This window comes from Hypanus sabinus, unplaced genomic scaffold (assembly GCF_030144855.1).
Source record: "Hypanus sabinus isolate sHypSab1 unplaced genomic scaffold, sHypSab1.hap1 scaffold_942, whole genome shotgun sequence".
In the NCBI taxonomy this organism is placed as follows: domain Eukaryota; kingdom Metazoa; phylum Chordata; class Chondrichthyes; order Myliobatiformes; family Dasyatidae; genus Hypanus; species Hypanus sabinus.
In genome coordinates this window covers 76,815-99,672 of record NW_026781796.1, presented here as the reverse complement: position 1 = coordinate 99,672, position 22,858 = coordinate 76,815, and the positions used below count along the sequence as shown (strand labels likewise).

Genomic DNA, 22,858 nt, shown 5'->3' with positions numbered 1-22,858 from the left:
CCCCCAGAGTCTGTCGATGACAGAAAACTGGACAGATTCAGGAGAGAACGCAGGAGACACGGGCACATGGAGGGGTGGGCCAAACCACGGCAGGTGCCAGTTAAAGGAGGGAAATGTATGTGTTGGAGCACAGGATCGGAAAAAGCTGTAGAAAGTTGTAAACTCAGCCAGCTCCACCGTGGGCGCTAGCCTCCCCGGTATCCAGGACATCTTCAAAAGGCAATGCCTCAGAATTAAAGACCCCAACACCCAGGACATGCCCTCTACTCATTGGTACCATCAGGGAGGAGGTACAGAAGCCTGAAGAGACTCGCACAACGATTCAAGAACAGCTTCTTCCCCTCTGCCATCCGACTTCTGAATGGACATTGAACCCATGAAGTCTACCTCAATATGTTTTTTTAGCTCTACTTATTTAAATAGGTACATTATTGTAATTTGTTTTTGATTATGTATTGCACTGTAACAACAAATTTCATGACCTCTGTCAATGATATTAAACCTAATTCTGATTCTGAGATGGCAGGTCAAGGACCCAGGGAGCCCTTACAGGCCAGGCCCCCCCCCCCCCCCTGGGAGCAGTGAACGATTTAGAAGGCAAATGGTACGCAGGGCTTCGTTACAAAAGGGCTGGAGGACAGGGGTAAAGATGTGGAGGAAGTCAGTGGGTCGAGCAGAGTGTTGGGGGAGGAGTGTGGAGAAGATGTGAGCCTCTCTATCTCCTATAGCATGGGCGGGCGGGGGGGAGGTTGTGGTTGGCAGGAACAATATATAGAGTGGCTGATATAGAGGGATGTGGATCATACATGGGTGGAAGAGGTTTGGTTTGATCCAGTATAGTCTTCACTGCAAATTTAGTGGGCTGAATGGCCTGTCCTGGTCATGGAGTTAGTATGGTATTAGGCTCTTCAGCCCAACTGGTCCATGCTGGCCAGGATGCCCCCACCCCATTGTCCCCTGTATCCCTCTGAGCATCTCCTATCCGTTGCCTTTCCCAACACCCTCAAAATGCTGACAGAAATCAGCAGGTCGGGCAGTATATTATTCCCCTAACGGAGGGGAATAAACAGCCCAGATCCTTCATCAGGACTGTACCTTCAAGACAGTCCTCTGAACCAGCCACTTACTCCACCCTCTCGTCAACGATTACCCCCCTCGGGTTCCTACTCAACCTGCCCCCTCTCGCCTTCGAGCTGCGGCCTCTAGTGTTTCACTCCTCCCCCCACACCCCCCCAATTCTGGGGAGGAGTGAAAAAGGTCCGAGCGCCTTCACCCTATCTATGAGGTTGGATATTGTTTATTGTTGTTAATTGTGCCCTGCCAACACACCACAGCAATTCCTATTACAGTAAATTCTGGTTCATTACGCCAACAGTTCATCAGAGCAGGTGCTTACTTGGGGAGAACTCTTAAGGAATGAAAACCGTCGAGAAACTTGCGTGGCCGTTGGACACTACGCTCGGCTTAAAGAGTGACCAGTTTTTAAATAGCATCAGTTGTGCGTGCTTGTGACTCTTGTCACAGAGTTGGCGAGAAATAAGCGTCAAGCCAACTGGGAACTGTTCTGCTCTCTGCAGTTTTCAAGCATTCGGGCTTGGAGATGGCAGGAACAGCCAGGAGTGAAAATGAAATGATTTCACTACTTCAACAAGTTAGGAACTACTAAGAATTTGAAAATAGCCACAATCAACCTGAATATGAAGATTTGGAGTGTATGCAATTGTTGAAAGTATTGTATGAAGGCTGATGTAGGTGTCTACACCTTTTATTGAGTACATTGGATGAATTTCTCCATTGATAACTATTAGGAACTAATACACAGTGCTGTAGTAGAATTGGTAGTGTTTTCATTCCTTCCATATTTAAATACATAATTTGATACTCAGTTTGTCCTGCTTAATACATTCTTGACTATTTCCATGAAACTTTGGCTAATTTGGACAGCCAAAATGCACTGGCCCCGAAGTGTCCCAATTAACCAGAATCCACCATATGTGTAAAGGTTGATTCCTTGATGTTTTAATATAGTCACCCCTCAGTCTCCTACCCCCTGAGACCATTCACCATCTCCATGCCAACCCCCCCCCCACGATAAATTTATACACTTCTGTATGGTCACCCGACATTTTCCTATACGTTAAAGGACAAAATCCAAGTCTATCCACCCTCCCCCTTTATCTCAGTCCCTTGAGAGCCGGCAGTGCTCTTCTCAGCTGCCCCATACTGTAGGCTGTTCTATGTGGCTACCCCTCACATGATTCTCCACCCTCAGTCCCGTTTCCACTTGCCTCTTCTCAGGGCCCTGCAGAGCCGTTTGATCAGCAGGACGGACAAGAAGAGCCCGCCAGCGGCCAGCGCGCCCAGGAAGGCCACCACGTCCAGCCCGTGGTAGACATGCCAGGGCAGGTCGAGGCCGGCGTGCCGCAGGTGGGGGGCGCCGCCGTGCCGCAGCACGAACTCCACCCAGTAGGTGGCACGCTGCAGCGGCGACTGCAGCTGGTCGCGGTGCAGGGCGGAGAGGCGACGCATGTGGCGGCGGTACGAGAGGCCCGGGCCCGCCACCACGTCCCGCACAGCGGCCTCCAGCTCGTCGGCCTGCAGGTTGGGGACGTCCAGCACCCGCGCGGCCCCCCGGGCCTTCAGGCGGGCCATGTTGTCGAACTGGTCGAAGATGAGGGGCAGCCCCACCACCGGCACCCCGTGGTAGATGGCCTCGTACAGGCCATTAGTGCCCCCGTGGGTGACGAAGGCCACGACCTTGGGGTGGCCCAGCAGGTCGTTCTGGGGCAGCCAGTCAACAACAAGGGTGTTATTGCCCAGCCCGCGGGGCCGGGCACCCTGGTGGCGCCAGATTACCCGCTGGGGCAGCCGGCTGAAGGCTGTCGCCATGGTCTCAGAGAGCCAGTCGGGGAGATGGGTCACCAGAGTCCCCAGCGAGACCAGCACCACGCCGGGCTCACCAGCACCCTGCACGAACTCCTCCAGCTTGGCAGGGAGGGGCTGGGCTGGCTGGCACTGGAAGCCGCCCACGTAGACCATGTTGGGGACACTGGGCCGCGGGAACTCCAGCACGAAGTCCACCCGCATCAGCCACACTTCGGCGGCCAGCGTCACCTGCCGTAGGCTGGTGCCCGGCCCCAGGTACCGCTGGCAGATCTCCTCATAGCCACTCTCCACCATGATGCCCAAGAAGGTGGTGCTCACGAAGTACAGGACGGTGTTGAGCAGGCGCTGGCTGAAGGTCATGCTGTCAGTCAGACGACTTCCCACCACCGGCACGTAGGAGGTGGGCGAGGGGGCCAGCAGCTGGTGGCAGTCGCCGCTGGTGATCCAGCGGGCATTGTAGACCAGAGGGAGGCCCAGGTGCCAGGCGAGAATGGCACCAGTGGGGATCAGTGAGTCTGCCAGAACCAGCTGGAACCCACCCTCCTTTATTTGGGCCATCAGCTGCTGGTCCTCGAACAGCAGGGTGATGAAGCTCTGTACGGCCTCGTGAGTCTTGGTGAGAATGCGGTGGAGGTTGCGGTTATTGTGCAGGAAGGCCCGGAGGGAGTAGCCGTCCCGGAAGACTTCCAAGGTCTGCAGCACCAGGTTGGAGAGCATCTCCCTGTCCTCCACGATGCCCAGCTTCTCTGCGGTGGGCACAATGATGGAGCGGTACAGGGTAGCATCTTCCTGGATGTACCAGCTGGAGTAGGAGTGCAGCACGCTGAGGGAGTGCCCGCGAGCGTGGAGCTCCTGCATCAGGATCCGCATGTTGATCCAGTGACTGCCGTCCACTGGCACCACCAGGATATTGGCACACGCCGCTCCGGGAGCCAATACGGCCAGCAGGAGGCCGGCCAGGCCCAGCAGGCTGTTGCCCGCAGTCCTCATCCCAGGGTTCTAGAGAGAGCGAAGAAGAGAATTAGTTAGCTTGTGCCCAGTTCATTACGTTCCCACTGCACTGTGATGGGATAGAGTGTGTGGATGAGAGAATGCAGACGGAGCTTCAGTCTGTGTCTGACCCCGGGAGTGTGTGATGGGACGGTGTAGAGGGAGATTCACTCTGTGTCTGACCCCGGGAGTGTGTGATGTGATGGTGTAGAGGGAGTTTCACTCCGTGTCTGAACCCGGGAGTGTGTGATGGGACGGTGTAGAGGGAGTTTCACTCTGTGTCTGACCCCGGGAGTGTGTGATGGGACAGTGTGGAGGGAGTTTCACTCTGTGTCTGACCCCGGGAGTGTGTGATGGGACGGTGTGGAGGGAGATTCACTCTGTGTCTGACCCCGGAAGTGTGAGATGAGATGGTGTGGAGGGAGATTCACTCTGTGTCTGACCCCGGGAGTGTGTGATGGGACGGTGTGGAGGGAGTTTCACTCTGTGTCTGACCCCGGGAGTGTGTGATGGGACGGTGTGGAGGGAGTTTCACTCTGTGTCTGACCCCGGGAGTTTCTGATCAGACGGTGTGGAGGGAGTTTCACTCTGTGTCTGACCCCGGGAGTGTATGATGGGACGGTGTGGAGGGAGTTTCACTCTGTGCCTGACCCCGGGAGTGTGTGATGGGACGGTGTGGAGGGAGTTTCACTCTGTGTCTGACCCCGGGAGTGTGTGATGGGACGGTGTGGAGGGAGTTTCACTCTGTGTCTGACCCCGGGAGTGTGTGATGGGACGGTGTGGAGGGAGATTCACTCTGTGTCTGACCCCGGGAGTGTGAGATGAGATGGTGTGGAGGGAGATTCACTCTGTGTCTGACCCCGGGAGTGTGTGATGGGACGGTGTGGAGGGAGTTTCACTCTGTGTCTGACCCCGGGAGTGTGTGATGGGACGGTGTGGAGGGAGTTTCACTCTGTGTCTGACCCCGGGAGTTTCTGATCAGACGGTGTGGAGGGAGTTTCACTCTGTGTCTGACCCCGGGAGTGTATGATGGGACGGTGTGGAGGGAGTTTCACTCTGTGCCTGACCCCGGGAGTGTGTGATGGGACGGTGTGGAGGGAGTTTCACTCTGTGTCTGACCCCGGGAGTGTGTGATGGGACGGTGTGGAGGGAGTTTCACTCTGTGTCTGACCCCGGGAGTGTGTGATGGGACGGTGTGGAGGGAGTTTCACTCTGTGTCTGACCCCGGGAGTGAGTGATGGGACGGTGTGGAGGGAGTTTCACTCTGTGTCTGACCCTGGGAGTGTGTGATGGGATGGTGTGGAGGGAGCTTCACTCTGTGTCTGACCCCGGGAGTGTGTGATGGGATGGTGTGGAGGGAGATTCACTCTGTGTCTGACCCCGGGAGTGTGTGATGGGACGGTGTGGAGGGAGTTTCACTCTGTGTCTGACCCCGGGAGTGTGTGATGGGACGGTGTGGAGGGAGCTTCACTCTGTGTCTGACCCCGGGAGTGTGTGATGGGACGGTGTGGAGGGAGTTTCACTCTGTGTCTGACCCCGGGAGTTTCTGATCAGACGGTGTGGAGGGAGTTTCACTCTGTGTCTGACCCCGGGAGTGTATGATGGGACGGTGTGGAGGAAGATTCACTCTGTGTCTGACCCCGGGAGTGAGTGATGGGATGGTGTGGAGGGAGCTTCACTCTGTGTCTGACCCCGGGAGTGTGTGGTGGGACAGTGTGTCTGCACCAGAAGAGTTGTGACATCCTCGGACTGTGTTCGATATTGATGTTAAATGTCGCTGTTCGGGGTACATTTTAATGTACGTGTTACTATGTTCATTGAAGTGTGGGGGACGAGGAAGAACCATTTCTGGGGATGAGGGATATGTTCTCTCTCCCTTTTCTTTTCCCTTTGTTGGGAGTGGTGGGAGATTCAGGAGTAAATGCCAGAGTTATTCTGAGTGAATAACTGCGATGCATTTAAAACATGGTGCACAGGGCAGCCTCTGTACGCTGGTGCTGGAGGGAGGGAGTGTTGGGTGGGGTTCCGTTTGAACAAGCCACTGTCCTGGATGGTGTTGGGCACACTGAGGATTGTTGAAGGCAACACTCACTCCAGGCCAGTGGGGAGTATCCCTCACACTCCTGATGTAGATAGGTAAAGGGTAATGTGGCAGATGTGGAGTGCATGGACTAACTCCACCCAAGCCAGTGGGAAGTATCCCTCACACTCCTGATGTAGGTAGGTAAAGGGTAATGTGGTGGATGTGGAGTGCATGGACTAACTCCAACCAAGCCAGTGGGGAGTGACCCTCACACTCCTGATGTAGATCGGGGAGGGGGTAATGTGGCGGATGTGGAGTGCATGGACTAACTCCACTCCAGCCAGTGGGGAGTGACCCTCACACTCCTGATGTAGATGGGGGGAAGGGGTAATGTGGCGGGTGTGGAGTGCATGGTCTAACTCCACCCAAGCCAGTGGGGAGTGACCCTCACACTCCTGATGTAGATGGGGGAAGGGGTAATGTGACAGATGTGGAGTGCATGGACTAACTCCACTCCAGCCAGTGGGGAGTGACCCTCACACTCCTGATGTAGATGGGGGAGGGGGTAATGTGGCGGATGTGGAGTGCATGGACTAACTCCACTCCAGCCAGTGGGGAGTGACCCTCACACTCCTGATGTAGATGGGGGGAAGGGGTAATGTGGCGGGTGTGGAGTGCATGGTCTAACTCCACCCAAGCCAGTGGGGAGTGACCCTCACACTCCTGATGTAGATGGGGGAAGGGGTAATGTGACAGATGTGGAGTGCATGGACTAACTCCACTCCAGCCAGTGGGGAGTGACCCTCACACTCCTGATGTAGATGGGGGAGGGGGTAATGTGGCGGATGTGGAGTGCATGGACTAACTCCACTCCAGCCAGTGGGGAGTGACCCTCACACTCCTGATGTAGATGGGGGGAAGGGGTAATGTGGCGGGTGTGGAGTGCATGGTCTAACTCCACCCAAGCCAGTGGGGAGTGACCCTCACACTCCTGATGTAGATGGGGGAAGGGGTAATGTGACAGATGTGGAGTGCATGGACTAACTCCACTCCAGCCAGTGGGGAGTGACCCTCACACTCCTGATGTAGATAGGTAAAGGGTAATGTGGTGGATGTGGAGTGCATGGACTAACTCCAGCCAAGCCAGTGGGGAGTGACCCTCACACTCCTGATGTAGATGGGGGAAGGGGTAATGTGGCGGATGTGGAGTGCATGGACTAAATCCATCCAGGGACATGGGGAGTGTCCCTCACACTCCTGACTTGTAGATGGGGGAGAGACAATGGGGAGTGTATGGAACAACTCCACCCAGGGACACCACACTCCTGACATGGCTTGTAGATGAAAGGGTGGGGGGGGGGCAAATTGCTCCCCAACAGGTCCAGTTGTTTTCATAACATTTACAGTGTGGTTGGAAGACTTGGCACAACAGGAGAAACATCTGGAGATCCAAACAAAAATGCTGGAGGAACTCAGCAGGCCAGGCAGCACCTCTGGAACAAAGTACAGTTGACGTTTTGGGATGAGACCTTCTGGCAGAACTGGAGAGTGAAAAGGACTGGGCAGTGGGTTTGGTGGGTGCAGGTTGTGGCCGCCCCTCTGGAGGGAGGTGGCCTTTGCCTGGCATTTGGGTGGAGAGAATATTCCTGTATCTCACCTGGTTCTGGTGGGCTCAGTGCTAGTCATTGCCACCAGCCAAGGGCAGACCATGGGGCGCCTGGGGTGGGGGTTTGCAGGGCAGTGTTGGTGAGACTTTGTGCATACTCCCCAGCCACAGTGGTAATGTTGAATTGAACTTACATTTAATGACAACCAGGGAGAATTTGAGGCAATATGAAAAAGGCCCTTCAGCCAATGGGTGCATGCTAGCACATCCTGTACTGATCCAATTCATTCTCTCCATGTTCCAACCAGTTCTCCCCACCCCTCGCCCATATGATTGTACCTAACACCCACAAGCATATTGGGATGTCAGAGGATGAGCTTGCAGCGAAAGTGAGAGTGATAGGCAGGCAGGCAGGCAGACAAACAGATAGAGGGACAGAGAGGCGAACAATGTGGGGGAGAGAGAGAGAGAGAGAGAGAGACAAACACACACACAAACACACACGCGTCAGGATTTGACTGGGATTTCTGGGAAAAAACAGACAGATACAGAGGGTGAGGGAGAGACCGATAAAGAGAGACATACAGAGAGAGAGACAGACAGATACAGAGAATGAGGGACAGACAGATACAGAGAGAGAGGGAGAGACAGATACAAAGAGAGACAGACAGATACAGAGAGAGAGGGAGAGACAGAAACAGAGAGTGAGGGAGAGACAGATACAAAGAGAGACAGACAGATACAGAGAAAGTGAGAGAGACAGATACGGAGAGTGAGGGAGAGTCAGATACAGAAAGAGAGAGAGACAGATACAATGGGGGAGACAGATACAGAGAGAGTGAGAGACATACAGAGAGTGAGGGAGAGACAGATACAGAGAGAGACAGACAGTGAGAGGAAGATACAAAGTGAGGGAGAGACATACAGAGAGAGTGAGAGACAGATGCAGACAGAGGGAGAGACAAATACAGAGTGAGAGACTGATACAGAGAGAGACAGACAGAAATAGAGAGGGAGAGACAGATAAACAGAGAGACAGACAGATACAGAGAGTGAGGGAGAGACAGATACAAAGAGACAGACAGATACAGAGAGAGACAGACAGATAGAGAGGGAGAGACAGATAAACAGAGAGACAGACAGATACAGAGAGTGAGTGAGGGAGAGAGATACAAAACGAGAGAGATGCAGAGAGTGAGGGAGAGACAGATAAAGTGAGTAAGAGACAGATACAGAGTGAGTCAGACAGATACAGAGAGTGTGAGACAGATACACAGAGAGAGGGAGAGACAGATAAGAGATTGAGAGAAAGATAGAGTGAGGGAGAGACATACAGAGAGAGTGCGAGAGAGACAGATACGGAGAGTGATGGAGAGACATACAGAGAGATACAGACAGATACAGAGACAGTGAGAGAAAGATACAGAATGAGGGAGAGACATACAGAGAGAGTGAGAGACAGATGCAGAGAGACGGAGAGACAGATACAGAGAGTGAAGGAGAGACATATACAGAGAGAGTGAGAGAAAGATACAGAGAGTGCGGGAGAGACAAACAAACAGAGAGAGACAGACAGATGCAGAGAGTGAGGGAGAGACAGATAGAGTGAGGGAGACAGAGATACAAAGAGAATGAGAGAAAGATAGTCGGAGAGATAGATATAGAGAGTGATGGAGAGGTATACACAGTGAGAGAGATACAGAGTGAGGGAGAGCAAGATACAGACAGAAGGAGAGACAGATACAGAGAGAGAGACAGATACAGAGAGTGAGAGACAGACACAGAGTGAGAGACAGATACAAAGAGAGAGACAGATTCAGAGAGAGTGAGAGACAGACAGATACAGAGAGTGTGAGAGAGAGAGAGACAGACAGATACAGAGAGTGAAGGAGAGACATACACAGTGAGAGACAGATACAGACAATGAGGGAGAGACAGATACAGAGAGAGAGAGAGAGAGATACAGAGAGTGAGAGAGAGACAGATACAGAGAGTGAGAGAGAGACAGATACAGAGAGAATGAGAGACAGATACAGAGAGTGAGGGAGAGACAGATACAAAGAGAGAGGGAGAGATAAACAGAGAGACAGACAGACACAGAGAGTGACGGAGAGACAGATACAGAGAGTGAGAGAGATACAGAAAGAGTGAAGACAGATACTTAGAGTGAGAGACATACAGAGAGAGGGGGAGACATACAGAGAGTGAGTGAGATACAAAGAGTGAATGAGGGAGAGATAGATACAAAGAGAGACAGACAGATACAGAGAGTGAGTGAGAGACAGATACAGAGAGAGAAGGAGAGACAGATACAGAGAGAGAGAAAGACAGATACAGAGTGAGTGAGAGACAGATGCAGAGAGAGAGAGAGACAGATACAGAGTGAGTGAGAGACAGATACAGAGTGAGTGAGAGACAGATGCAGAGAGAGAGAGAGAGACAGATACAGAGTGAGTGAGAGACAGATGCAGAGAGAGAGAGAGAGACAGATACAGAGTGAGTGAGAGACAGATGCAGAGAGTGAGGGAGAGACAGATACAGAGAGAGAGTGGGGGAGAGACAGGTACAGAGAGAGTGAGAGACTGATACAGAGAGTGAGGGAGACACAGATACAAAGAGATGAGAGAAAGAGAGTGAGGGAGAGATAGATATAGAGAGTGAGGGAGAGACATACAAAGAGAGACAGACAGATACAGAGTGTGCGAGAGACAGATACAGAGAGAGTGAAGACAGATACAAAGAGAGTGAGGGAGAGACAGATATAGTGAATGACGGAGAGACAGATACAAAGAGAGACAGACAGATGCAGAGAGTGGGGGAGAGACCGATACAGTTAGTGAGTAAGAGACAGATACAGAGAGTGAGGGAGAGACAGATACAAAGCGAGTGAGAGAAAGATAGAGTGAGGTAGAGACAGATACAAAGAGAGACAGACTTACAGAGAGAGTGAGAGACAGATACAGAGAGTGAGAGAGAGACAGACAGCTACAGGGACTGAGGGAGGGACAGATACAGAGAGAGAGAGATATAGAGAGACAGATACTGAGAGTGAGAGAGAGTGGCATATACAAAGGGTGAGAGAGAGATAGACATCTACAGGGAGGGAGAGCCAGATAAAGAAAATGAGGGAGAGACAGATACAGAGAGTGACGGAGAGACAAATACAGAGAGAGTGAAGAGAGATACAGAGTGAGGGAGAGAGGTACACAGAGAGAGAGAGAGACAGATAAAGAGAATGAGGGAGAGACAGATACAGAGAAGAGAGAGACAGATGCAGAGAGAGTGAAGACAGATACAAAGAGAGTGAGGGAGAGACAGATACAGAGAGAGGGAGAGAGAGATAGAGAGAGAGAGATGCAGAGAGTGAGAGTGAGACAGAGATACAGACAGTGGGGGAGAGACAGGTACAGAGAGAGACAGATACAGAGTGAGTCTGACAGATACAGAGAGAGTGAGTGAGAGACAGATACAGAGAGAGTGGGAGACACAGATACAGAGAGTGAGGGTGAGACAGACAGATACAGAGAGTGGGGGAGAGACAGATACAGAGAGAGAGAGAGACAGATGCAGAGAGTGAAGGTGAGACAGACAGATACAGAGAGTGGGGGAGAGACATACAAAGAGAGACAGACAGATACAGAGTGAGTGAGAGACAGATACAGAGAGTGAGGGAGAGACATATACAGAGAGAGACAGCCAGATACAGAGAGAGTGAGAGACAGATACAGAGAGAGAGAGAGAGAGAGAGAGACAGATGCAGAGAGTGAGGGTGAGACAGACAGATACAGAGAGCGGGGGAGAGACAGATACAGTGAGAGACAGATACAGAGTGAGTCTGACAGATACAGAGAGAGTGAGTGAGAGACAGAAACAGAGAGTGAGGGTGAGACAGATACAGAGAGTGGGGGAGAGACAGGTACAGAGTGAGGAAGAGACATACAGAGAGAGTGAGAGACCGATACAGAGAGTGAGGGAGACACAGAACCAAAGAGATGAGAGAAAGATAGAGGGAGAGACAGATACAGAGAGAGACAGACAGATACAGAGAGAGTGAGAGACAGATAGAGAGAGAGGGAGAGGCAGACGCAGAGAGTGAGGGAGAGACAGATACAGAGAGAGAGGGAGAGACATACAGAGAGAGAGAGAGACAGATGCAGAGAGTGAGGGTGAGACATTCAGAGAGAGAGAGAGAGACAGATACAGAGAGTGGGGGAGAGACAGGTACAGAGAGTGAGGGAGAGACATACAAAGAGAGACAGACAGATACGGAGTGTGCAAGAGACAGATACAGAGGGTGAGTGAGGGAGAGAGAGATACAAAGCGAGTGAGAGAAAGATAGAGTGAGGTAGAGATATATACAAAGAGAGACAGACATACAGAGAGAGTGAGAGACAGATACAGAGAGTTAGAGAGAGACAGACAGCTACAGGGAGTGAGGGGGAGCCAGTTAAAGAGAGTGAGGGAGAGACATATACAGAGAGAGACAGCCAGATACAGAGAGAGTGAGAGACAGATACAGAGAGAGAGGGAGAGACAGATGCAGAGAGTGAGGGTGAGACAGTCAGAAACAGAGAGCGGGGGAGAGACAGATACAGTGAGAGACAGATACAGAGTGAGTCTGACAGATACAGAGAGAGTGAATGAGAGACAGATACAGAGAGAGTGGGAGAGACAGATACAGAGAGTGAGGGAGACACAGAACCAAAGAGATGAGAGAAAGATAGAGTGAGGGAGAGATAGGTATAGAGAGTGAGGGAGAGCCAGATAAAGAGAGTGAGGGAGAGACAGATACAGAGAGAGACAGACAGATACAGAGAGAGTGAGAGACAGATACAGAGAGAGAGGGAGAGACAGATACAGAGAGAGTGAGAGACAGATACAGAGAGAGAGGGAGAGACAGATACAGAGAGAGAGGGAGAGACAGATGCAGAGAGAGTGAGAGAGATACAGAGAGTGAGAGAGAGACAGACAGCTACAGGGAGTGAGGGAGAGCCAAATAAAGAGAGAGAGGGAGAGAGATACAGAGAGAGACAGACAGATACAGAGAGTGAGAGACAGATAGAGAGAGAGGGAGAGGCAGACGCAGAGAGTGAGGGAGAGACAGATACAGAGAGAGAGAGACAGATACAGAGAGAGAGAGAGACAGATGCAGAGAGTGAGGGTGAGACAGACAGATACAGAGAGTGGGGGAGAGACAGGTACAGAGTGAGGGAGAGACATACAGAGAGGAGAGACTGATACAGAGAGTGAGGGAGACACAGTTACAAAGAGATGAGAGAAAGATAGAGTGAGAGAGAGATAGATATAGAGAGTGAGGGAGAGACAGATACAAAGAGAGACAGACAGATATACGGAGTGAGGGAGAGCCAGATACAGAGAGAGAGTGAGGGAGAGACAGATACGCACAGAGAAAGAGAGAGAGATGGACAGATACAGTGAATGAGGGAGAGACAGATACAGTGAGAGACGGATACGGAGAGAGAGAGACAGACAGATACAGAGAGAGTCAGACAGATACCGAGAACAACAGATACAGAGTGAGAGTGAGAGACAGATACAGAGAGTGAGGGAGAGAGAGATTCAGTGAGGGAGAGACAGATTCAGATTGTGAGGGAGAGACAGATTCAGAGAGAGAGACACACACAGATACAGAGAGTGAGAGAGAGACAGATACAGAGAGAGTGAGAGACAGATACAGAGAGAGAGACAGATGCAGAGAGAGTGAAGACAGATACAAAGAGAGTGAGGGAGAGACAGATACAGAGAGAGAGGGAGAGATAGAGAGAGAGAGATGCAGAGAGTGAGAGTGAGACAGAGATACAGACAGTGGGGGAGAGACAGGTACAGAGAGTGAGAGAGAGACATTCAGAGAGAGAGTGAGAGACCGATATAGAGAGTGAGGGAGACACAGATACAAAGAGATGAGAGAAAGATGGTGAGGGAGAGATAGATATAGAGTGAGAGGGAGAGGCAGATACAAAGAGAGACAGACATACAGAGTGTGCGAGAGACAGATACAGAGAGAGTGAAGACAGATACAAAGAGAGTGAGGGAGAGACAGATATAGTGAATGACAGAGAGACAGATACAAAGAGAGACAGACAGATGCAGAGAGTGGGGGAGAGACCGATACAGTTAGTGAGTAAGAGACAGATACAGAGAGTGAGGGAGAGACAGATACAAAGCGAGTGAGAGAAAGATAGAGTGAGGTAGAGACAGATACAAAGAGAGACAGACTTACAGAGAGAGTGAGAGACAGATACAGAGAGTGAGAGAGAGACAGACAGCTACAGGGACTGAGGGAGGGACAGATACAGAGAGAGAGAGATATAGAGAGACAGATACTGAGAGTGAGAGAGAGTGGCATATACAAAGGGTGAGAGAGAGATAGACATCTACAGGGAGGGAGAGCCAGATAAAGAAAATGAGGGAGAGACAGATACAGAGAGTGACGGAGAGACAAATACAGAGAGAGTGAAGAGAGATACAAAGAGAGTGAGGGAGAGAGGTACACAGAGAGAGAGAGAGACAGATAAAGAGAATGAGGGAGAGACAGATACAGAGAAGAGAGAGACAGATGCAGAGAGAGTGAAGACAGATACAAAGAGAGTGAGGGAGAGACAGATACAGAGAGAGAGAGAGAGAGAGAGAGATGCAGAGAGTGAGGGAGAGACAGACAGATACAGAGTGCCGGAGAAACAGATACAGGAGAGTGAGAGAAAGATACAGAGTGAGGGAGCGACATATACAGAGAGTGAGAGATACAGAGGGAGAGACAGATACAGTGAGAGTGAGAGACAGGTACAGAGAGTGAGAGAGAGACAGACAGATACAGAGTGAAGGAGAGGCAGATACAGAGAGAGTGAGAGACAGATACAGATAGAGGGAGAGACAGATGCAGAGAGTGAGGGAGAGACAGATACAAAAAATGTCAGACGGATACAGAGAGTGTGGGAGAGACAGATACACAGAGAGAGAGAGAGAGATGCAGAGAGTGAGAGTGAGACAGACAGATACAGAGAGTGGGGAGAGACAGGTACAGAGAGAGAGTGGGGGAGAGACAGGTACAGAGAGTGAGGGAGAGACATACAGAGAGAGTGAGAGACCGATACAGAGAGTGAGGGAGACACAGATACAAAGAGATGAGAGAAAGATAGTGAGGGAGAGATAGATATAGAGAGAGAGGGAGAGATAGATACAAAGAGAGACAGACAGATACAGAGTGTGCGAGAGACAGATACAGAGAGAGTGAAGACAGATACAAAGATAGTGAGGGAGAGACAGAAAGAGTGAATGACGGAGAGACAGATACAAAGAGAGACAGACAGATGCAGAGAGTGGGGGAGAGACCGATACAGACAGTGAGTAAGAGACAGATACAGAGAGTGAGGGAGGGACAGATACAAAGCGAGTGAGAGAAAGACAGAATGAGGTAGAGACAGATACAAAGAGAGACAGACATACAGAGAGAGTGAGAGAGATAGACAGCTACAGGGAGAGATGGAGAGACAGATACAGAGAGTGAGGGAGAGACAGACAGCTACAGGGCGTGAGTGAGAGACAGATACAGAGAGTGAGGGAGAGCCAGATAAAGAGAATGAGGGAGAGACAGATGCAGAGAGTGGGAGAGAGACAGATAGAGAGAGAAAGAGTCAGATACAGAGAGAGTGAGAGACAGAAACAGAGAAGAGAGAGACAGATACAGAGAGTGAGGGAGAGACCGATACCGAGAGTAGGGGGGGGGGGGGGAACAGACAGATACAGAGAGTGACGGAGAGACAGATACAGAGAGAGAAAGAGACAGATACAGAGAGAGTGAGAGACCGATACAGAGAGTGAGAGACAGACAGACAGCTACAAGGAGAGCCAGATAAAGAGAGTGAGGGAGAGACAGATACAGAGAGAGAAAGAGACAGATACAGAGAGACAGACAGATACAGAGTGTGCGAGAGACAGATACGGAGAGAGTGAAGACAGATACAAAGAGTGTGAGGGAGTGACAGATATAGTGAATGACCGTGAGACAGATACAAAGAGAGACAGACAGATGCAGAGAGTGGGGGAGAGACCGATACAGCTAGTGAGTAAGAGACAGATACAGAGAATGCAGGAGAGACAGATACAAAGCGAGTGAGAGAAAGACAGAATGAGGTAGAGACAGATACAAAGAGAGACAGACATACAGAGAGAGAGTGAGAGAGAGATAGACAGCTACAGGGAGAGATGGAGAGACAGATACAGAGAGTGAGGGAGAGACAGACAGCTACAGGGCGTGAGTGAGAGACAGATACAGAGAGTGAGGGAGAGACAGATGCAGAGAGTGGGAGAGAGACAGATAGAGAGAGAAAGAGTCAGATACAGAGAGAGTGAGAGACAGAAACAGAGAAGAGAGAGACAGATGCAGAGAGAGTGAAGACAGATACAAAGAGAGTGATTGAGAGACAGATACAGAGTGAGGGAGTGACATATACAGAGAGTGAGAGATACAGAGTGAGAGACAGATACAGAGAGAGGGAGAGACAGATGCAGAGAGTGAGGGAGAGCCAGATAAAGAGAATGAGGGAGAGACAGATGCAGAGAGTGGGAGAGAGACAGATAGAGAGAGAGTGAGAGACAGATACAGAGAGAGTGAGAGAGATTCAGAGAGTGAGTGTGAGACAGACAGCTACCGGGAGTGAGGGAGAGACAGACAGCTACCGGGAGTGAGGGAGAGCCAAATAAAGAGAGTGATTGAGAGACAGATACAGAGATAGACAGATACAGAGAGTGAGGGAGAGACAGACAGATACAGAGCGCCGGAGAAACAGATACAGGAGAGTGAGAGACAGATACAGAGTGAGGGAGCAACATATACAGAGAGTGAGAGATACAGAGGGAGAGACAGATACAGCGAGAGTGAGAGACAGGTACAGAGAGTGAGAGAGAGACAGACAGATACAGAGTGAAGGAGAGGCAGATACAGAGAGAGTGAGAGACAGATACAGATAGAGGGAGAGACAGATGCAGAGAGTGAGGGAGAGACAGATACAAAACATGTCAGACGGATACAGAGAGTGTGGGAGAGACAGATACAGAGAGAGAGAGAGAGAGAGGTGGACAGATACAGAGGGTGTGAGAGACAGATGTAGAGAGAGGGAGAGACAGATACAGAAAGTGGGAGAGAGACAGATACAGTGAGAGACAGTTAGAGAGAGAGAAAGAGACAGATACAGAGAGTGATGGTGAGACAGACAGATACAGAGAGTGAGGGAGAGACAGATACAGAGAGTGAGAGAGAAAGATGCAGAGAGTGAGGGTGAGACAGACTGATACAGAGAGTGGGGGAGAGACAGGTACAGAGAGTGAGGGAGAGACATACAGAGAGGAGAGACCGATACAGAGAGTGAGGGAGACAGATACAAAGAGATGAGAGGAAGATAGAGTGAGAGAGAGATAGATATAGAGTGAGGGAGAGACAGATACAAAGAGAGACAGACAGATATACAGAGTGAGGGAGAGCCAGATACAGAGAGAGAGTGAGGGAGAGACAGATACGCACAGAGAAAGAGAGAGAGATGGACAGATACAGTGAATGAGGGAGAGACAGATACAGTGAGAGACGGATACGGAGAGAGAGACAGACAGATACAGAGAGAGTCAGACAGATACCGAGAACAACAGATACAGAGTGAGAGTGAGAGACAGATACAGAGAGTGAGGGAGAGACAGATACAGAGAGAGTGAGAGACAGATTCAGTGAGGGAGAGACAGATTCAGATTGTGAGGGAGAGACAGATTCAGAGAGAGAGACACACACAGATACAGAGAGTGAGAGAGAGACAGATACAGAGAGTGAGAGACAGATACAAAGAGAGAGAGAGATTCAGAGAGAGTTAGAGACAGATACAGAGAGCGAGGGAGAGACAGATACACTGAGATTCAGATACAGAGAGTGAGGGAGAGACAGATACACTGAGATACAGATACAGAGAGTGAGGGTGAGACAGATACAGAGAGTGATGGAGTGACAGATAGAGAGTGATGGAGTGACAGATACAGAGAGAGACACACAGATACAGAGAGCGAGAAACGGATGCAGAGAGAGGGAGAGACAGATAGAGAGAGACAGATACAGAGTGAGTCAGACAGATACCGAGACCAACAGATACAGAGAGAGGGGGAGAGACAGATAATGAGTGAGACACACAGATACAGAGAGTGAGAGGGAGAGACAGATGCAGAGAGAGACAGACAGATACAGAGAGTGAGGGAGAGTCAGATACAGAGAGAGACAGACTGATAAAGAGTGAGTGACAGACAAATACAGAGAGTGAGAGAGAGACAGATACAGAGAGAGTGAGAGACAGATACAGAGTGTGAGGGAGAGACAGATACACAGAGTGATGGAGAGACAGATACAGAGAGAGACACACAGATACAGAGAGTGAGAGACAGACAGAGAGAGACAGATACAGAGTGAGTGAGAGACAGATGCAGAGTGAGACAGACAGATACAAAGAGAGAGGGAGAGATAAACAGAGAGACAGACAGACACAGAGAGTGACGGAGAGACAGATACCGAGAGTGAGAGACAGATACAGAGAGAGGGAGATACAGAGAGTGACGGAGAGACAGATACAGAGACAGACAGATACAGATAGTGTGAGTGAGAGACAGATACAGAGAGTGATGACAGACACAGAGTGAGTGAGGGAGTGACTTACAAAGAGAGTGAGGGAGAGACAGATATGGAGAGAGAGACAGATGCAGAGAGAGTGAAGACAGATACAAAGAGAGTGAGGGAGAGACAGATACAGAGAGAGAGGGAGAGAGAGATAGAGAGAGAGAGATGCAGAGAGTGAGAGTGAGACAGAGATACAGACAGTGGGGGAGAGACAGGTACAGAGAGTGAGAGAGAGACATTCAGAGAGAGAGTGAGAGACCGATATAGAGAGTGAGGGAGACACAGATACAAAGAGATGAGAGAAAGATGGTGAGGGAGAGATAGATATAGAGTGAGAGGGAGAGGCAGATACAAAGAGAGACAGACATACAGAGTGTGCGAGAGACAGATACAGAGAGAGTGAAGACAGATACAAAGAGAGTGAGGGAGAGACAGATATAGTGAATGACAGAGAGACAGATACAAAGAGAGACAGACAGATGCAGAGAGTGGGGGAGAGACCGATACAGTTAGTGAGTAAGAGACAGATACAGAGAGTGAGGGAGAGACAGATACAAAGCGAGTGAGAGAAAGATAGAGTGAGGTAGAGACAGATACAAAGAGAGACAGACTTACAGAGAGAGTGAGAGACAGATACAGAGAGTGAGAGAGAGACAGACAGCTACAGGGACTGAGGGAGGGACAGATACAGAGAGAGAGAGATATAGAGAGACAGATACTGAGAGTGAGAGAGAGTGGCATATACAAAGGGTGAGAGAGAGATAGACATCTACAGGGAGGGAGAGCCAGATAAAGAAAATGAGGGAGAGACAGATACAGAGAGTGACGGAGAGACAAATACAGAGAGAGTGAAGAGAGATACAGAGTGAGGGAGAGAGGTACACAGAGAGAGAGAGAGACAGATAAAGAGAATGAGGGAGAGACAGATACAGAGAAGAGAGAGACAGATGCAGAGAGAGTGAAGACAGATACAAAGAGAGTGAGGGAGAGACAGATACAGAGAGAGAGATAGAGAGAGAGAGATGCAGAGAGTGAGAGTGAGACAGAGATACAGACAGTGGGGGAGAGACAGGTACAGAGAGTGAGAGAGAGACATTCAGAGAGAGTGAGAGACCGATATAGAGAGTGAGGGAGACACAGATACAAAGAGATGAGAGAAAGATGGTGAGGGAGAGATAGATATAGAGTGAGAGGGAGAGGCAGATACAAAGAGAGACAGACAGATACAGAGTGTGCGAGAGACAGATACAGAGAGAGTGGACAGATACAAAGAGAGTGAGGGAGAGACAGATATAGTGAATGACAGAGAGACAGATACAAAGAGAGACAGACAGATGCAGAGAGTGGGGGAGAGACCGATACAGACAGTGAGTAAGAGACAGATACAGAGAGTGAGGGAGAGACAGATACAAAGCGAGTGAGAGAAAGACAGAATGAGGTAGAGACAGATACAAAGAGAGACAGACATACAGAGAGAGTGAGAGAGAGATAGACAGCTACAGGGAGAGATGGAGAGACAGATACAGAGAGTGAGGGAGAGCCAGATAAAGAGAATGAGGGAGAGACAAATGCAGAGAGTGGGAGTGAGACAGATAGAGAGAGAGAGTCAGATACAGAGAGAGTGAGAGACAGGTACAGAGAAGAGAGAGACAGATGCAGAGAGAGTGAAGACAGATACAAAGAGAGTGATTGAGAGACAGATACAGAGAGAGTGAGAGACAGGTACAGAGAGTAAGAGAGAGACAGACAGATACAGAGTGCCGGAGAAACAGATACAGGAGAGTGAGAGACAGATACAGAGTGAGGGAGTGACATATACAGAGAGTGAGAGATATAGAGTGAGAGACAGATACAGAGAGAGGGAGAGACAGATGCAGAGAGTGAGGGAGAGCCAGATAAAGAGAATGAGGGAGAGACAGATGCAGAGAGTGGGAGAGAGACAGATAGAGAGAGAAAGAGTCAGATACAGAGAGAGTGAGAGACAGATACAGAGAGTGAGAGAGAGACAGACAGCTACCGGGAGTGAGGGAGAGCCAGATAAAGAGAGTGATTGAGAGACAGATACAGAGATAGACAGATACAGAGAGTGAGAGACAGACAGATACAGAGTGCCGGAGAAACAGATACAGGAGAGTGAGAGACAGATACAGAGTGAGGGAGCGACATATACAGAGAGTGAGAGATACAGAGGGAGAGACAGATACAGCGAGAGTGAGAGACAGGTACAGAGAGTGAGAGAGAGACAGACAGATACAGAGTGAAGGAGAGGCAGATACAGAGAGAGTGAGAGACAGATACAGATAGAGGGAGTGACAGATGCAGAGAGTGAGGGAGAGACAGATACAAAAAATGTCAGACGGATACAGAGAGTGTGGGAGAGACAGATACACAGAGAGAGAGAGAGAGGCGGACAGATACAGAGGGTGTGAGGGACAGATGTAGAGAGAGGGAGAGACAGATACAGAAAGTGGGAGAGAAACAGATACAGTGAGAGAGACAGTTAGAGAGAGAGAAAGAGACAGATACAGAGAGTGATGGTGAGACAGACAGATACAGAGAGTGGGGGAGAGACAGATACAGTGAGAGACAGACAGATACAGAGAGAGTGAGAGACAGATAGAGAGAGAGGGAGAGGCTGACGCAGAGAGTGAGGGAGAGACAGATACAGAGAGAGTGAGAGAGACAGATACAGAGAGAGAGTGAGAGACATACAGAGAGAGTGAGAGAGACAGATACAGAGAGTGAGGGAGAGACAGATACAGAGAGAGACAGACAGATACAGAGTGCGAGACAGATACAGAGTGAGGGAGAGACAGATGTAGAGAGAAACAAACAGATTCAGAGAGTGAGCGACAGATATAGATAGTGAGTGAGAGACAGATACAGATGTACAATGTCCTGTGTATGTTACTCAAAATGGCTTCTTTGGTTTGTTACGAGCAGGAATGCTTCTTTGTCGGATAAGTGTTTCTCTCGCCATTGTTTCGCTTTCGAATGGCTGATATGGTAATTGTATTCATTTGTTAATCAATGGGGAATGTCATTGTGTCTTGTGAGGCTGGGAACGGGGGGGGGGGGGGGGTTTGCGGGTTTTTGGTGGGAGAGGCCGAGGAAGATGCCGAGGAAGGTGGACGTGTGCTGGACTGCTCGTAAGACCACCGGGGTGGTCCCAGGTGCGACGGCCGGATGGGTCGAATGGTTCATTGATTGAGCTTCAACGAGTGCACAAAACAGACTGAACTTTGATAAGTTGGCGCCTTTTGTTTTTTTCCTTATATATATATATATATATAGTATTGCCTACTACTCTTAATTTTAGTAAACTCTTTAAAGTGTATTTCATAATGGTATTTGTTGTGGGTATGATACTGTTGGCGGGCGCGAGGCATAAACTCGATTCTCACAGCACCTGCGTGTACGGGAGGTGGGTTGGTGAGTGGCTGGAACTCCGTTTCCCCTAGACATATACCAGCCTTTTGGGTAAGTGTTACATTTGTGGGGGCTCGTCCCGGATTGGATTGTCAGGGGCTGTGGAATCGCGCAGGCAGCAAAGAGGAATGGACAGAGATAAGATTTTTTTTGTTGGTGCCAGTTTGAAGATGTACCGGTACAGTACACATGTGTAGTGAGCGGAGTGGATGTTCGAGTTTCGGGTGACGCGATAGCGCGGGGCTTAAGTTCGGTGATGGGTATTGGGCAGGTAGAATTGGTAGCTAGATGGTGTGGTAAAGAGGTGGAGTCTATCTGGGTGTTGGTTCGTACGAGTGCTGACGTCAGGACAGAGGAACTGCCGGCGACGGTCAGTGTACCGGGGGAGGAGGGGACGTGGGGGCTCCACTTCTACAAGGATGAGGCTGAGGAGACATCGGAGGAGGAGTTAGAGCTAGAGCTGGACCCCCGAGATGTGGCCGGCACTAGTAAAGTGAGGAGGGAGGAGGGATCCGTGACTAAGCCCCGCTCCCCAGGAGAGCTGGCAGCCGCACTTAATTCCCTGGTGGGGGTGGCCGAGAGGCCACGGCTGAAGCTGGGGGTGTTTTCTGGAGCCAAGTCTACTCTGGATGGGGAGGTGGACTATGAGACCTGGATCGAGCATACGTCTTTGATGTTAGAGGAGTGGCCAGGCTCAGAGGAGGAGAAGAGGCAGCAATTGGTGGGAAGTTTGAGGGGTTTAGGAGCCAAAACCGTCCGGGAGTTGAAAGCTGAGAAGCCTGGGGCCTCAGTGGAGGAATGCATGGAAGTTTTGGAGGGAGCGTTTGGGTTGTCAGGGGAACCCTGGCTGCTTTTAGCAGAGTTTCAACGCCTGGAACAATGGAGAGGGGAAAAGCTCTCCGAGTACATATTTAGGATGGAGGGGATGCTCTCGGGGCTGCGGCGCTGGGGGGTAGTGAAGGCGACTGACATGGCTAGCGTGAGGATGAGTCAGATATTCAGTGGCTCTCTGGAGGAGGACTATCCGGCAAGCTTATAGGAAAGGTCCCCCTCCATCCTTTGGGCAACTGATTAGAGAGGTGCGAGAGGAAGAGAGAGCATTGGGGCGGAAAAGGGGCGCGGGCCTACAGGAGCGATCCTCAGCGATACAGGAAGTGGTGGCTGGGTGTAGGAATGACAACCCCCCCCGGGAAGTAGGGAACCCCCTCTGGAGGGGAGGGACAGGGGAGGTTCCTACTCTCAGGGGCGATCAGTGCAGTGG

At 50.4% G+C, this 22,858-nt stretch overlaps 1 protein-coding gene across 1 annotated transcript in view; it reads right to left on the bottom strand.

Moving 5' to 3' along the window:
- Positions 1 to 2,268: 2,268 nt before the first annotated feature.
- Positions 2,269 to 22,858, bottom strand: part of LOC132390522 (UDP-glucuronosyltransferase 2C1-like) — a 32,369-nt gene continuing 11,779 nt past the window's right edge. The window contains exon 3 of the mRNA XM_059963139.1: positions 2,269 to 3,885. Within this exon, the coding sequence (XP_059819122.1) occupies positions 2,269 to 3,885 (1,617 nt within the window). The remainder of the gene's footprint in view (positions 3,886 to 22,858) is intronic.